At 36.9% G+C, this 16,202-nt stretch overlaps 1 protein-coding gene across 3 annotated transcripts in view; it reads right to left on the bottom strand.

Moving 5' to 3' along the window:
* Window positions 1–16,202, bottom strand: part of BRWD1 (bromodomain and WD repeat domain containing 1) — a 56,374-nt gene that overhangs the window by 26,031 nt on the left and 14,141 nt on the right. For 2 of the 3 annotated variants that reach the window (XM_084536361.1, XM_084536362.1), the window contains exons 13-28: window positions 14,544–14,642; window positions 13,746–13,896; window positions 12,986–13,120; window positions 11,546–11,674; window positions 10,055–10,280; window positions 9,428–9,610; window positions 7,873–8,056; window positions 6,903–6,987; window positions 5,977–6,117; window positions 3,903–3,988; window positions 2,833–3,028; window positions 1,847–1,963; window positions 1,630–1,737; window positions 1,124–1,248; window positions 935–1,017; window positions 360–471 (exon numbers count right to left, since the gene is read on the bottom strand). In XM_084536361.1, coding sequence (XP_084392487.1) covers window positions 360–471; window positions 935–1,017; window positions 1,124–1,248; window positions 1,630–1,737; window positions 1,847–1,963; window positions 2,833–3,028; window positions 3,903–3,988; window positions 5,977–6,117; window positions 6,903–6,987; window positions 7,873–8,056; window positions 9,428–9,610; window positions 10,055–10,280; window positions 11,546–11,674; window positions 12,986–13,120; window positions 13,746–13,896; window positions 14,544–14,642 — 2,160 coding nt within the window. Of the gene's footprint in view, window positions 1–359; window positions 472–934; window positions 1,018–1,123; window positions 1,249–1,629; window positions 1,738–1,846; window positions 1,964–2,832; window positions 3,029–3,902; window positions 3,989–5,976; window positions 6,118–6,902; window positions 6,988–7,872; window positions 8,057–9,427; window positions 9,611–10,054; window positions 10,281–11,545; window positions 11,675–12,985; window positions 13,121–13,745; window positions 13,897–14,543; window positions 14,643–16,202 lie in introns of those variants that run through there. The other variant, XR_014698122.1, reaches the window with a different exon arrangement.

Here is a 16,202-nt window from a genome sequence, read left to right as displayed (position 1 = left end):
AGGAAAGATTCAACATGACCTATCCAAAACCAATTGTCAATGAAGAATAACAATTTATATACATTGGAAATTGCATGGTTTGCTTCATGAAAGAGATTTAGCAGTAGTTATTACAGATCATTTGCAGTTGTGAGAGGTCAATAACTTGTTCTATCCAGTTGTTCTTCATTTAAAAAAAAGTGGCTACAAATTCATATAAATTCACATTATGGTAGATTAGCAACCTTAAACCATTAAGAAGTGATAATATGGCCAGTAAAATCATTAAACAACTTTCACATTCTTATACCAATAGTCTAGCTACGTAATAGGCAATCCACACTACTACTATCAGAAGTCCAAAACCCTTTTATACTTACTTTACACTGTAACACTGAAAATGACTATCTGGATATTGAGGCTGATACGGTTCTTGACCCAGCACTGTTCCAAACCACCATGCATCATCAATAATGGATCGGAACCTGTCAGCTAGAACAACACCAACAAAGAAGTCTGATCCTGTGTTCTATTAACAAGAGTTACTTAAATACGCTTCTTTTTGTAATTAAAAAGCTTTTAACAATGTATTTCAGTTTAAAGTCCTAAAAATACTGATACTCAGTAAAGATGAGACAACCTATTATGCCAAAAACTGTTATGTTAAAACTACTTGCTACTTAACTACAAAACAAAAATAGACAACACTAGAACCTCATTTTATGTTTTGAAGACTTTATCTTAGATCTGTGGTAACACCTCCTAAACACTTAGTACCAGCACCAGTAGTTTCATACTTCAAACAGGCAGAGGAAACTTACAGAGAACCCTTTGAAATTACAAGCAAATAACTAGCATATCCAGTAATTAGACAAGGATATATATATATATATATATATATATTTTTTTTTCCCCCCCAGAGTTCTTTTGTCAGACATTCAGAGAACACACTTACAGGCTTGCCAGTTCCTTTGCCGTGCTTCATCATAGAACTGACGTAATATAAGGAAGTCGATAACATCTGGCATATCATGGTATCTAGGTTAAAAAGAAATTGCTTTCAGATGTGTACCTTGGGGTTTTAGGAAGAAGCTTAAAGAAATATATTTTTGAATACTTTTCAGGAAAATAAAGATGCACATACTTGATGGAGAATGATTTGTCTGTATGCTTTCCAGTGGCATGATCTATAAAGGCAAGCTTGAGGCAACACAATGTGGGAGGACCAACCTCGTATCTAATTCCAACAATTTTTACCAACTCCTGATCCTACAGGTAAGAATGAACAGTTTCAGAATGTATTACCCCCTGGACTATGCACAGAACTAATATTTAATAATAGGTTAACCAAACACATTAAATGTACCCACATCCAAAATGACAAAAATATTGGCACAATTTTTGAGATTCAATGGAACACACCTATTGGACTCAGCATTTTAGGACAACTATTTATATTCAGGCTTCCCACATGTAACTCTGAAGCTATTCCAGTAACTGAAGACAACTCTCACTCTTGCATTCATAGAAAAATGTTATAAGGCAAATGGCATAGCCTCAGAAATTAATAGGTTAAAACAAGTGTAACACAACACTTTTCATTCACAGACTACTAGTACTGAGCTCACATCATCTTCAGTGCAGACCTACCCTAAGAACTACTTTTCTCCAAGGCTCCTTGTGAGGATTCAGTTCATAAATCTTATTTCTTCTAACTGCTTCAATGTAAGCTTCATGTCCTTGTCGAAAATATATTACCTTAAAAAAAAAACACAACACCATAACAAAACAATAGTAAATGTTTCTCTACATGTAGTAATGATAGTAATATGTAAGTAGTATAGGATATTTTAATAAATATTCTTACCTCGTCGCCCATCTGAGGGACAAACGGAGATCTCCGAAGAGCTGTGTCTGTTATCCAAACTGGAGGATGCCAGTCATATGACAGTTCCGAGTTCACTGGTTCTGATGGAGCATTAGCCTGCATATTTAAGAGACAGCAAAATTAGACATGAGACATTGCTGACAGGACATCAAAAACAACAATTTGGCAGATAAAAGCTTGAGTTATGAAAGACAGACGTACGTTTCTGAAACTTGTTATCAAAATTCATTCAAGGCTTTCCTCAAATTGTAACTGTATTTGTAGTACTCATACCAAGTAGAAGACTTGAGTGAGCAAGATAACTATTTCGTAACTCTCAAGAGAACCACAGCCTTATAATTTAGATGGCATTCTTGGTGCCCAATAAAACTCTTATCAAGCTGCAAGAAACTATCTGAAGATGGAAAATTATGAGAGATCACAAAGTCATTTAAAAGGCCTTGTACACTTATATACTTGACGTATCTTCAATTCATTCAGTTCCAGAGGCAGATAAGTTACTTCTGCCCACCCAGAGCATCTTAAAATAGATACAACCAGATTCTTTTGAAACAGCATTAGCCTAATATCAGAAGCAGCAGCGTAATTAAATAAACCAAGTACTTATTCAGTAAATATTCATATTAAAACAGTTGCAAATAAAGAAATATTTTGAAGAAAGTGAAAGGATTGAGAGAAAATAGCCAAAAATAATTGTTTCAAATTGAAAAAGAACAACTATTTAACTTAAAAACTTGAGGAACTTGGAAAAAAGTAATTTTGTAGTTCACAAAAAAATAAAAAATTCAACCCAATCAGTTAAGTATCCTGGATTTTGACCATTATCAAATTAATCAAGAGCACACTATTTAGTGGTAACAACATTCTTGCCTAATGGCAAAAGCCATTACTTCAAGAGTTTCCAGTTATAAAGTCTAAAACCTAACAGAAATCTATTAAAAAGATAGACAAAATCAGTTGTATACCCCCTCCTGCTTTTTTGGTCTGGGCTTTTTTCTCCTTTTTCTTCTTCTTCTCTTTGGAGGAGACGATTTCTCTGCTGACACTTCATCTTCTGAAGTACTGCAGTATCTGATAGCTTTCCGTCGAGAAGTCCGTACAGGAGGTTGCAGGTTAATCCCTGCATCAGCGATCCAGTCAGAGTACCTGCTTGAAGAATCACTGACCACAGTGGACAGGATCAGGGAAGAATACAAACACAGAACTGAGTTGTCAACATTTGAGAACACTAAATTCTCTCAGACAAATATCTGCCAATACAGATTATTGTGGAACGTAATAACAGAAGAATTATCAAATTCCTTTGAACTTTTAAAAATTATTTGATGTTTTACTTAATTTTCTGTGAAAACATAAATTTAAAGCATGTTTTCCACAGTAAAGTCATCCAGTAAATTCTAAAATGAGAAATTTATTCAAGAAAGTTGTGCATTGACTACTTCGGAGACTAGTTAAAAGCCATCCCTACAGAAACATTAAAGCCAAGAGTTACTCCAATTTTTCAAAGACAGTTACATAAATCTCACAGGTTCACATTTGTGTTTACCAGTATTTTTTAATTCTACTATTAGGCAGTTCTAGAAAGAATATTTAGAGACCCATATTAAAATCATTAAAAATGTATCTGTTACTTCAGTTCTAAATAAAATTATAACCTGAAACAAAAAGAAAAATCTTGATTTTGGTGAATATTTTCAACCAACCATTTTCCTAAGCGCAAGCAACTGACTGTAGCTAGGTTCTTCAAAAACAAAAAATAAAACCGAAATCCCATAGCATTAGAAACATGGTAGTTCATCACCATTTTGCCTTACCATCTAGCAAGAAAATCCAGCAAGTGAAAGGATTAGAAATTATATCAATAGACAGAAGCGTTTGGGAAAAACAGAAGACTAAATAATGACAACAGTGACACTGCAGTATTGTAACCTTAAAGTATTACATATGAATCACACTAGAACTTCCACACAACTTTAACTTGACAAAATTCACGTGGAATTTGTGACAGTAAAAGCTAGAATTTGTTTGTTTTTACCTGGAGCTATTAGTGTTGCTTTTCTTGTCACTTCTCCATTCTTCCTCTTCATCAGATGAGCCAGAGCCCTCACTTTCTTCAGCTTCCTGAATTTAAAAATACACATCTGAATCAAACCAAAACTTTCTCACAGCATGTTTTAATGGTTTTCAACATAAAACATGTTCTCCACTCATGTCTGCCTATTAGCCAAGAGTGGATCTACCTGCTGTAGCCTGTCTTCACAAAGCTATGCTTTCATCCCCCTACCATAGTCCTAGTGTTTACTAATCTAAGTTCACATTGTTTATTAGAATGAACTAGCTGGTGGTTTTGATTGTTTCGAATTGCAGACTGATGCCACCACCAGGTCATATAAAGCATACAATAAAATCTAACTCCCTGGAATGCAAAGGAAGAATTTAACAATTGCATCAGGAACAAATCAAAGCAAGCTGTTATATCTCCCATCCAAACACAGCATGGGTATATTCTGCTACAGGAGAAACATTTGTATATTTTTCTTTAATTCAGGTGTTTTTTTCTCATTTTAGTATTAACGGATCAGTTATTTTCATGCATACATTTAAATGCAAAACTAAGTAGTCCAGATATAGCAAAATATATTACATGATCAATATCTTGACTATTGTTTAACATCTACGTCAACTTCATGTTTAAATAGTTTTCCATAACTGAAGTGACTAAATATAATGCATTGCTCATGTCTCAAGCCATATACTGTCAAGAAAAAAAAAAAACAAAACCAAAAACAAGATCTGACTTGCAACATCAAGCTCAATACAGTTTGAACTAGTCCAACACGATACTTTGTTCATCAGTATGTCAGAGTAACCGAGTCAACAGTTTCCCCCATAAAACCAATGCTGTTCATACAGCATATAGTATCTTTAATCCTACAAATAGTAGGATTAAAAAAAGCAACCCTTTCTCCTACATCTACCAAAGCTCATTTTCATATCATTCATTTTCTTGTTTTGATTTTTTAAAGATATTATTTTCATAATACAAGAGATCTCAAAAAAGGATTTCTATAGCTTTTCTGCTATAAGAAGCTTGTATAATAATCATGTTACAAATTGGAAAATTAAAAACACAGAAGACTGGATGTCAGAAGTTCTAAGATCGCTTCAAATTTACTTAAGTATACGTAGTATTCAAATAACAGTGCACACTGCTCGCTCACTTGTTCACAGTCTGAGTGCTTAGAATTTGTCAGATGCCAGAAGTCTTCTGTCAACTTCCTTCTACCCACTGCCCACATTAAATAAATTTAATGAAAAGTTCAAGTTTGCCTTAATGTTATTTTTTTTGTTTTTAAAGACACTGGGGTTCTTCATTAAGAGGCCAAGAGTCCTTTTCCAAAGAAAAACATCTTTTTTACAGCATTATCTTATCTCCTGAATGTTCCCGCTTTATTCACCATTCTCCACCACAACAAAGAGACTAGCCAAAAAAAAATCTGTCCTTGTCAACTCCTTCCCTCTTTCCCAGTTTGAGACTATTTCCTTGTGTACAAGACAAAACAACTGCAATGCAAGCGGTCATAGCACTCATTCACAACATCTGATATCAGAACAGTCAAAACCTCCTGTTATTTACAGCAAAACTGTGCTTCATCCCTTAAACTCTGAGCCAGTACTCAGCCAATATAAAAAGACTCTGCAGAAGAATTCCTAGACCATAAAAATTTTTTAAATTTAAAACTTTGCAGTTTTCACAAAGAAAAAGCAAAAAAAAAAACAACCTAAAATCCAAATCTCAGCTTAAGCCAACCTCAGCACTGTACACTGTGTTTTTGCATTGGTCTGTAGATTTGACTTAAAAGGTTCTCAGCAGAAATAGTTTAGCCATTTCTCAAGCGACATGAAACATTATCACTATTAAGGCAACTGTAATTTTTCTCAAACCTAGTTATTTGTTTGCATTAGCAAGAACATTGCTTACAGGAATTCTTTCCCTAATGTAAGAGGTTTTGTTTACTTCTTTGTTTTAAGAGAGAAAATATATTTTTATGAAACCTCACTTATTAAGAAACTTGAGTTCACAAAACAGAAGTCAAAACAGAACTTACCTGCTCCATCAAACCAAGGCAGTCCTCTCTCTCCTCATCAGAAGAATCAAGTTGTTCAATGTTATTCCGTGTTCGGTAATTTGGATATTTCCGTCTATGCAGTCTACGCTTAGACTGTATTAATGAAGACTCGGAGTCGCTCTAATTTACGTAGGAAGTACAAGAAGTTACACACAAATGTACACTTGGCAAACATCTTATGGGGGTCAAAGGGTGTATTAAAAGCACTGATTAACGTAAAAAGTAAAACGGTCTCATTGCACCACAGCCTCATCACATCACAATTCCTTTTTACAAGAAATAATTTTACTGTAAGCCATTCATTTTAAATTCCCAGTTCCCAATTTAAGATTTCACAGCTGTCCTAAGAAATTGCTCTTTCTACACTACTGCAAGCAACAGGTCAATTCACACCACCTGACAAATACCAAGAATCAAGACCAGAAATCCTCAATTCCTCCCATCTAAGGGAATCATGCAGTACAGCTCTTGCATCGAGTTGTTCTGTACTGCAAGACACAGTGAATCAGGCCACAACCTTATAAAGCCAGGGCAGTAACCAACTGGCCCTTCTTATTGATCTCTTCCAAAAAATAGGAAATGAAGAAATTGTTCAAAGTAGGGCAACTCTGATAAAAATTAACCATACACAAAACGTTGTAATCTAAAGTAAAACTGCACAGAGCATCACAATATAGCCTATAATTCTTTAAACACAGGATCTTGGACACTCCCACTTGCATGTCAATGCTTTAGCGTGGACCTGCACAATTGGAAGCAAACTTTGACCTGCAATGAGCAGAAGATGATTCAGCAGGAACCTTTGACGACTATACCTTCAGGAAGTGTCTGCTTTCATTTTTTTAAGAGCATGATTTGTCCTAAACCCATGCAGAACACCTGTTTTCCTAAAAGATATTGCATACCTTTTCAAATGACTTCCTTTTCTTCTCTGCTGCATAGAGATCTCTCTCTTCTTCCCCTTTTGCAATTCGATATTCTTCCTGCTTCCTACAAGGAAGTCAAGAAAATCTAATTCTTTATCTCCTTTAACAACATTGAACTTAAACAGTTCATTCTCTTAAAAAAGAGCTATGTAAAAAGCCCTAATACCTAATTTCATTACTGTAATTCCAGACATTAATTATTGTTCATGTGCCTAAAACATAATACAAGTCCTCTCACTTCCAGATAAGGGTAAAGAAGTTGGATATTAAAAAAAGCCTTCCTCGCAAATATCAGAATATAATTAACTTCTGCAACCCCATTTTGAATCTATATTCTTCCTTTTGTAATCTTTCTACCTCCAAGTATTCAACAGTGTGAAGGCTTTTTAAAAACTTCAGCGTAGTTGGAACACATCGTGGCTGTACCATTAAAAAGAATTGTTTACATATCAATATTATTTCTCCTTTTTCACAGATGTGGACAGAGTACTTTTGAAGTCAACCTCATTTCTCCATTGAAGAACCTGTGCTGTTCTGAATTTCACAGTACACCTCTTAGCTTTAGCATATCAAGCGTGCAATGCTGCTTCTGGTCATAAAACATTGTGCTTTTCTCAAACTTAGCAAGGGCAATCTCTCCAAACTCCTCCACATATGTGAATTTAACCTACACCCCTTTCTTCTGAAAAAAAAAAAGCAAGAATCTTGGATATCTGTCCTTTGAAATGGCTCAATATTGAAATGTTGGAGAATCACTCTTTATTAAACTAACTTTCCATTCTTTTTGAATAGACTTCACAGTTAAGAGCTTTAATCACAGCTGTTCTTTAAATTATTCTAATTCATACCATATACCTACTTCAGTTTAGTTAATAACACTAGATTTAAAAATAATAGCATGATACATTCTCTCTAGTCATGTCAACAGTTTAGTCAGCTGTCTACAGACCTGAGTAAGCTTGGTGGTATTTCTGGTACAACAACTCTTCGCCTCCAAGCCTGAAGGTCTCGCTCAGTAGCCATCTGACTTCGTGGAGCATTTTGATGCATCTGACGCACACCTTCAACTTGCCCACTACGGCGCAGGCCGATATTGGGAGGAGACTGGATGTCCAGACTTGGTCTTCTAAAAACTAAAATGCACAAGCAAAAACATTTCTTCTAGACTACACAGAATGGGAAACTTAGTTTTTATCACTAATAAGAACAAACAACACTTTACATATTTATTTATTTATTTATTTTAATCTCCACGATGCTAGAGCCTAGGAATCATATTTAGGAAGTTATGTGTCTTGTAGAACATGTAGTGAGAGTACACACGTGCTTTTTAAATGGTTGTTTCCACTACTACTTTAAAACAAGTGAAAGTAAGCATAATGTGACAGGTGTTCTTCTGAACTATTTCAGGCAGTGGTGAGGTTAGTGATGTTCAAAGAAGCAATCTCCCTGTAGCTGACCATATGTAATTAAAAGTACATGGACACACATCATTAAGTTTCCAGTTTAAATTTGCAAAGATGGAAGAAGAGACCCCAGTTTGAATAATAGTAAAAGACTGGTTCTCTTTTAAAGTTTTCGGAATAAATGTAGTTCCTGTAAGTGACATCTGCATACTCTACACCTATTGCTAAAAGCACAGCACTCTACAATAAATATAATTAATGTTTTTTTTTTTTTTTAAAGGAATAGTTTAAAGGAATAATTTTTTAAAAGGCCTTGTTTTGCAATTTAATCACAGGAATAACAGTGTTTTAGAGAAAAAAAAAAAAAAACACATCTTAACCAGTTACTACTGTTAAGGGAATGTTGGTCACCAAAACAATATCGAAGTTAAAGTCCTTTGGAAATAGAACGGAATAATTCAGTTGGAAGGGACCTACAAAGATCGTCAAGTGCAACTGCCTGAGCACCTCAGGGCTACCCAGAAGTTAAAGTATATGAATGAGGGGACTGTCCAAACATATCTTGAACACTGAAAAGCATGGAGCAACCACCACCACTCTAGGCAGCCTGTTTGACCACACTCACAGTACAGAAACGTTTCCTAATGTCCATCCTGAGCCTCCCTTGGTGCAGCTTCGTGCTGTCATTAAGTGTCCTACCGTTGGTTCCCAGGGAGCCGAAGTAGGCACCTCCCTCTCTGCTTCCCCTCCTCAGGGAGCTGCTGAGAGCAACAAGATCACCTCTCAGCCTCCTTTCTCCCAGATTGGACAACCTGTGTCCTCAGCCTCTCCCCACAAGACATGCCTTCAAGCCCTTCTAACAACTTTTCTGCACTCCTCGGGACACATTCAAGTATCTTAACATCCTTTTTATATTGTGGAGCCCTGACCTACACACAACATCCAAGGTGAAGTAACACCGACATTAAATACAATGGGAGGATCATCTCATGATTTCCCTGTCCAGAAGACTCCAGTGGATTTATTTCAAATCCATTTCACAGAGTAATAAAAACGGAGATAAAACAAGCAGGTAAAAACGTATCAGCAAATACTAACCTCTTCTAGGCGTTCCTTCATTCTGTGGGCCACCTGAAGCAGATTCAGGATCTGCTCCATTTCTTTGATCTTGTTGTAGCTGTAATTGTCTAATCATGCCATCAAGAATGCTGGGCTCCATGCCTTGTTCATCCTGATCAACCGTCTGTTGGCCTATAACTTGTTCAACAACTTCTCCATCACCTTTCAAGTGTAACAGAATGACAAAATGAATGGGTTATCTGACTGATGATGGCAAATGATTTAATCTTTGTTCACATCACAGTGAGACACGTTCTGCAACTAAACACAAGAAAAACTCTGGAAATGATTCAACTTACTTATTCTCAAATGAGACATTTATTGAGCCTAAAACTCAAACACTTTATGCATTCCAGCTCAAGGAGGGGAAAAAAAAAAAAAAAAGACTTTCACTTGAGCTCCTTTTTTTTTTGTTGTTGTTGTTTAAAGTAGTATTCACTTTGGGACCCTTCAGCATCCCTAGTGAACAAAAATACAAGTGATAGTTGTAAACATACTAGAAAAACAGCATTTTTATATCACGTGTCATATCTACTCTCTTCCCACTTGGAATTACTGCAGCACAGCTAAGTTTTGGATGTACATCTTTAGCAAGAATGTTCTTACTTGTTGCTACATATCCAAGTTGAGGAATCAAATGTTCATCTGCACAATTCTCTCTTCCCGGCACCAATCTTTGATATCTTGTCGGATGAGGGTTTCCATCCACATCTACTAAGAAGGGAGGGGGCATGAGATGAGGAGCCTGTTGAGTCTGCTCATCTAGGACATAATTGTTAGAGTCTCGAATAAGTGGCCGATAGTCAGTGTGGAAGAACATCTGATCAGGAATCTAGAAAGAAATGAAGGTTTTATGTTGTCAGTTGGAAAGAAAAAAAAAGAGGTGTGCTAGAGAACATAAAAGAACAAATGACACTAATTAAAATATCTAAAGCCACCTTAAAAGGTAAAAGGGTAAGTTCTAAATTAGAAGAGTTACGCATCACTACTATAACCTGTGTGTTGCAGGACTCTCATTTTTGATAATACAGACGCTTTTAGAAAACAATAAAAAGAGGTAACTTTACATGGCACTTAAAACCTCTACACTTTAAACTCAGAATATTTTACATCCCATTCTAATTTTTTCCACACAATTAAGAAAGCTTCCTTGATTTCCATGCAAGGAAATCATCTCAAGTTCAACATAAGTTCTCAAAGTAAAGTTCTTTCTTAATCATGCAACGTCCACCAGAAAAGTTTTCTGCAACTGAACAGTCTGTTAAGTCCATGCAGCTGAAGGAAAACAGTTACACAAGTATTAGATCATAGTCAGAATCTTTGCTCCCAGAGACGATGAGCAAGATGAAGAGAGTAAGTTTCAGTTTCAGCTAAGAATGTAAAACAAGAAAAAAAAAGTCTTTAAAATGACAAACACAGAATTACCATTGCAACTTTAAAAAAACTGAGGGGGAAGTGAAGAAAAGCATAGGCCAGAACTGCACTTTTGAGAGCTATTTCAAGAGAACAGAAACACATGTTGATACATTCAAAAAAGCAAAGCATTCAATCCTATACACATTTTCCTAGTATTTCAAAGTCAGCGGTGTTGGCTGCTTATTTACTTTTGCTTAGACTGCTACAGTGAATTTGGGTTTGAGTAATAAAAGGTCTAAGGAACTGCAAGTTCTAATAATGAAAACAAAACAGCACATTATTCTTAACATAGAAACATTCTGCTTTTGTTAATTTGGTAGGAGTGCAGTAAACTTTGTGATACGTTCCAGTCTTCAAACATAAACCCATTTTGAGAAATCAGAAATAACAGTAATATGTCCACAAACAATTAACATGCAAATTAGGTGGCTGGAAGATGAATAGATTTACTTCAGGAAAAGTTTACTAGCTACTCCCCAGAGGAATGTTATGACACTGGTTGTTTCTGCCGTGCCAGGACCATATATATAAGAAAACTCAGACATCAAGAAACATGTTATATTTAGATCCACTACACATAAAACTCTTTTCTTATACGTGATGTTTCAGAGGAATGAACATAGCTAATCTAATTTCAGTTAGAAGCTTAAATAAACAGTTCTAATAAAAAGCTGAACTTACCTTTTCATAAGGCCTGCTACAGCCAAAACCAAATATCAACAGATGCCCATGAGAATCTGTACATGCAAAATGTTGCCCATCTGGTGAAAATTTACAGTCAAAAACAGCACCGTGTCCTTGGCCTTCAATCTAGATTGAAGGAAAGAAACTCAAGACGATTTTATCAAATTTTTTGAGCAAACAAAAATGCAGCATCAAAAATTAGTTATTCTATCAAAAGCAGCCAAGCACTTCTCAGATACCTCCATTAAAGCACAGATAATGCCCTATCACTTCAGTTTATTTTGTCTCCCTGACATATTAAAGTTCTGAATCATACAATTTTAAAAGATGTGCACTAAAGGGTATGGAAAACCTAATGCTTAAAAAAATATATCTTTTTGAGGCTTTTTAGCTGTTAGTATACTAATGAAGAATAAATTGTAGCTAATATAAACTGATTGTTAAACCACTTTGAAGAAAAGTACAGGGAGTCTTAAAGCTTAAGAAAAAATCCCTTCCTATTGACAGTAACCAGAAAAAAAAAAAAGAGGGATTACAGAAATTAATATGAACGCTGGATCAGACTGAAGCCTCAGAGATGACAACCTACTTAAAAGTGTTAATCATAAAGCTGTTAAATATAGTGAATATCACACGAGCTCTCCAAAAGCACTAAGGTTTACATTATCATTTTTAGAACAGTTGAGAATGCCAACATTTGTCTCCTGAAATGGTGATCTGAAAGGGGACCCTTTCAGTGGCACCCAACTCATTTCCATTAACAACAGTTACTATGAATGAGGTGCAAAAAGGTCTCTAGGTCACTAGTAACAAGGAATGGAAGAGTCCCGGTGTTAACTATTAGCAGTATTCACAAATTGGGAAGTGCTGAAGAACAGGTAAAATCAGAATAGCTGAGACCTGAACTATGACGAAAGTGGTATCTTACTTTGTTCCCCCATGCCTCACATTCTTCCCACCTGACTACACATTCTCACAATTCATCTTCCTTGACTCAGAAGCTTATCAGAGCACCCTGACCTGACTCAACTCAGAAGCCCTAGAGTAATGAGGTAGTACAAGAAAGAGGGAAATAATTTTCTAGATTAGTGAACTGACTCAGCTTACTAAATGGTCCAATGATAGGCACCTTATTCAAAGTATAAACTGGAAGTTGGGAGCAGACAACGGAGGCTACATCAGCCTCCTTTTCTGCCACATTATTCTATTAAAAATGGATTTTGTTTACACTGCACCTATAGTTACAGTAGCCATGGAATTCAAAGATAAAAGTTCTATAAACAAACTGAAATGAATTTTTTCTGGTGTTGCTTTCCGATGAATTGTTTTCTAAAAAGGTCCAGCAGGTATGTCTGTTGATGACAGTTAATTCTCTACCTAGGAACTGAACACAATGCTGTGTGCTGAGAAAAAAAAAAAAGTTAAAAGAAGTCTTACCATGTTAAAATAATGCTTTGTTTTTGTGCCTTTTGTAATGTCCCATATGAAGATGTTGCCGTCATGACCTGCAGACAGCATTATCCTGGAATCAAAAGGATGGGTCTCCAAGACAAATACTTCATCCGCATGCCCCTAAAATTCAAAATTGCAAGTCACATGCAAATCAAAAGGACTAATCCAAATCAACAGGATATTTACAGTAGAGCCTAAAACACTACCATCCTCGCCTCACACTCAGTCTTTTTGGAAGTGAGAACCCTACAAGCTGCCTCCAAAAAATATATGGACTTTTAGAAACTTCACAGCAATCCCACGGTATCTGGATCGCTACCTGGAGGATTAGAGAAGCACATAGAAAGCCGGGTAAAACTCCAGGCAGACAGAATCTTATTATCATTTGAAATTTAATCATTTCCTAGATTCAAACAAGAACTCTGGAAATATGGAGCTTCTGCCAAATCAATGTGAATTACTAAAAATAGGCAAGGCGTTTTATTTGTTTGCTTTTTTTTTTTTTATTATTTTATTCATTTTACTGGAGAGGCACGTTCAACACAGCACCTAGGGAAGTCTTGTTCAAAAGCAGGAGAGAGCTGTTAGTTTTGGTTAAAAAACAGCTCCAAGGAACGCTACGCTTGCCTTACCAGTCATATAGAGCTTTCAAGACAAATCAGACCTAATAACAAACTCAGCATGCACATGCCATTCTAAGTATGGAAAGACCACGTACTTCAAAAAAGCAAGTAAAATTACATACCACCAAATCATGAAGCAATTGCCCTGTAGAAGAATTCCAAACTTTGAGCAGATGATTATTTACAGCCGTAACAACGTAGTTATCATTTTGGTTCCAAGCTATCATGGTTACTTTTGGCTTCATAAATTTGTCCTCTTCTGAACATGTATCACTATTTTAAAGAGTTATACAGGTATGAGATTTTTTTTATTAGCCCAAGCTATCTCAAGCTAGAGAAAAATAACCTATTTTTCAGTGTTAACAATCAGACAAGCTATTACTTCCTTATTTCTCTCACCAAACTACATGTATAGGATACCAGACAGTTCCTCTCAGCATCTTAATTATCTGAAGGAATGGGCTGTCCTTGAAACATACTTCCACACAATATATTTATATTTTGCATTAACTAAGTAACCTAGCTCACAAAGACTCTCAATCATACACATATATAATTGTACCTACTATGCCAGAAAGATGCCAGTCAAGTCTCAGGTATTAATAACTCTGTTTCTACCAAAAACACTTTGTCTTCATGACAAAAAAAAAACCTTTACATTTACCTTCCAATCACCTAGTAAAACCTAGGTGTCCACCCCCCATCTAATCACCTCCAAATTAGCCTCTATAAAAGGTGATTGAGCTTTCTGTGCCCCTGTAAGTCATCCACCCTTACGGTTTATTCAGTGCTCTGTAATGTCCTGATAAGACCACACCACCCGATCATAAGATTAAGTTCTAATTTTTAAGCGTGCTTTATAGTTCTTCAAACTTTCTGACCTCACACAACAGATTAAAACAAGGCAAAGCTTCACTTACCCTGGTAATCGATCAGACATATCCAACAAAATACTCCTCCATTCTGCTTGTTCAAAACGCCAGATCCGAGCTGTTCCATCTCTACTGCCACTTATAAACCTTGGAGAAGCATTAAAAGATAGTTAAAAGACTTTGTTTTAAAGTATTTTCAGAGGTACACAATGCTACAACTTAAAATATCACAATGAAATACTGGCAAAACTGGTATCTTCAATTGCGTGAGAGCTCTTTACTGTTACCTGTTATTAGCTTTCCTTCCAGAAGCCCAGGAAAACCCCGCAGGGCTCAGCACTGGGATGGATTCTATGCAAAGTTTTTGTCAAAGATCTGGACGAGGGGATCAAGTGCTCCCTCATTAAGTCTGCAGACAACACCAAGTTAGACAAGAGTGTTGATCTGCTTGAGGGTAGCAAGGTTCTGCAGAGGGAGCTGGACAGGCTGGATGACAGGCTGAGGCCAACTGTATGAGGTTCAACAAGGCTCAGTGCCAGGTCCTGCACCTGGGGCACAACAACCCCATGCAATGCTACAGGCTGGGGGAAGAGTAGCTGGAAAGCTGTGCAGAGGAAAGGGACCTGAGGGTTTTGGTCAATAGTCGCCTGAACATGAGCTGACAGTCTGCCCAGGTGGCCAAGAAGGCCAACAGCATCTTGGCTTGTAACAGGAATAGCACGGCCAGCAGGACCAGGGAGGCGATTGTCCCCTGGTACTCGGCTCTGGTGAGGCCGCACCTCGAGTACTGTGTTCAGTACTCGACATCAAGGCCCTGGAGCATGTCCAAAGAAGGGCAATGAAGCTGGTAAAGCAGACAGCAAGTATTATGAAGAGCAGCTGAGGGAGCTGGGGCTATTTAGCCTGGAGAAAAGGAGGCTCAGGAGAGACCTTACTGTGATCTACAACTGCCTCAAAGGAGGTCGTAGCAGGGTAGGGGTCAGTCTCTTCTCCCATGCAAGAAAGGATAGGACAAGGGGAAATGGCCCCAAGTTGTACCAGGGGAGGTTTTGATTGGCACAACCTAGAGTTGTGAAGCATTGGAACAGGCTGCCCAGAGAGTGGTGGAGTCACCTTCCCTGGAGGTCTTCAAAAAAAGACTTGTAGATGTGGTGCTTCGGGACATAGTTTAGTGCTAGGCCTGACAGAGCTACATTAACAATTGGACCTGATGATCTTAAAGGGATTTTCCAACCTGATGATTCTGTGATTCTATAAAGAGTTTTTCTGAAGTTGAACATCTTGTCAAAACACTCTGAACAGAGAAGCAACTTCCAAAGCTAAACTCAATTCCCAACTTTATCCTCAACTCTTTCTCAGTTACAATTCTCTAAGCACGTATTTTAAGTAACCTGTTCTGAAACTGCAAGGTATCAGATACTGATGTAGAGGCAAGGACAGATCAGAATAACAAAAGCTGAGATGTTCACCCACAGCCATGCACAAAAGAGAAGACCATCTCCCTAGTCCATGAATCGCAACCCTGAGAAAGACCTCCCACAGAAAAAGTTTGTGTACTGAGTGTATCATGACTACATGTATGCTCTAATTAGCTACAATTCATTTTAGTAGTATTTTTCAATACTAAACATCTTCCACAGAAAGTGTCACCAAGCAAAAGTGCAAGACAGGCGGTGCCCTCAAAGGTAATCCATGCAAGTGTGATGG

The sequence above is a fragment of the Aythya ferina genome (assembly GCF_964211825.1).
Source record: "Aythya ferina genome assembly, chromosome: 1".
NCBI lineage: Eukaryota > Metazoa > Chordata > Aves > Anseriformes > Anatidae > Aythya > Aythya ferina.
The sequence above is the reverse complement of the archived record's forward strand: the minus strand, read 5'-3'. Positions and strand labels throughout refer to the sequence as shown.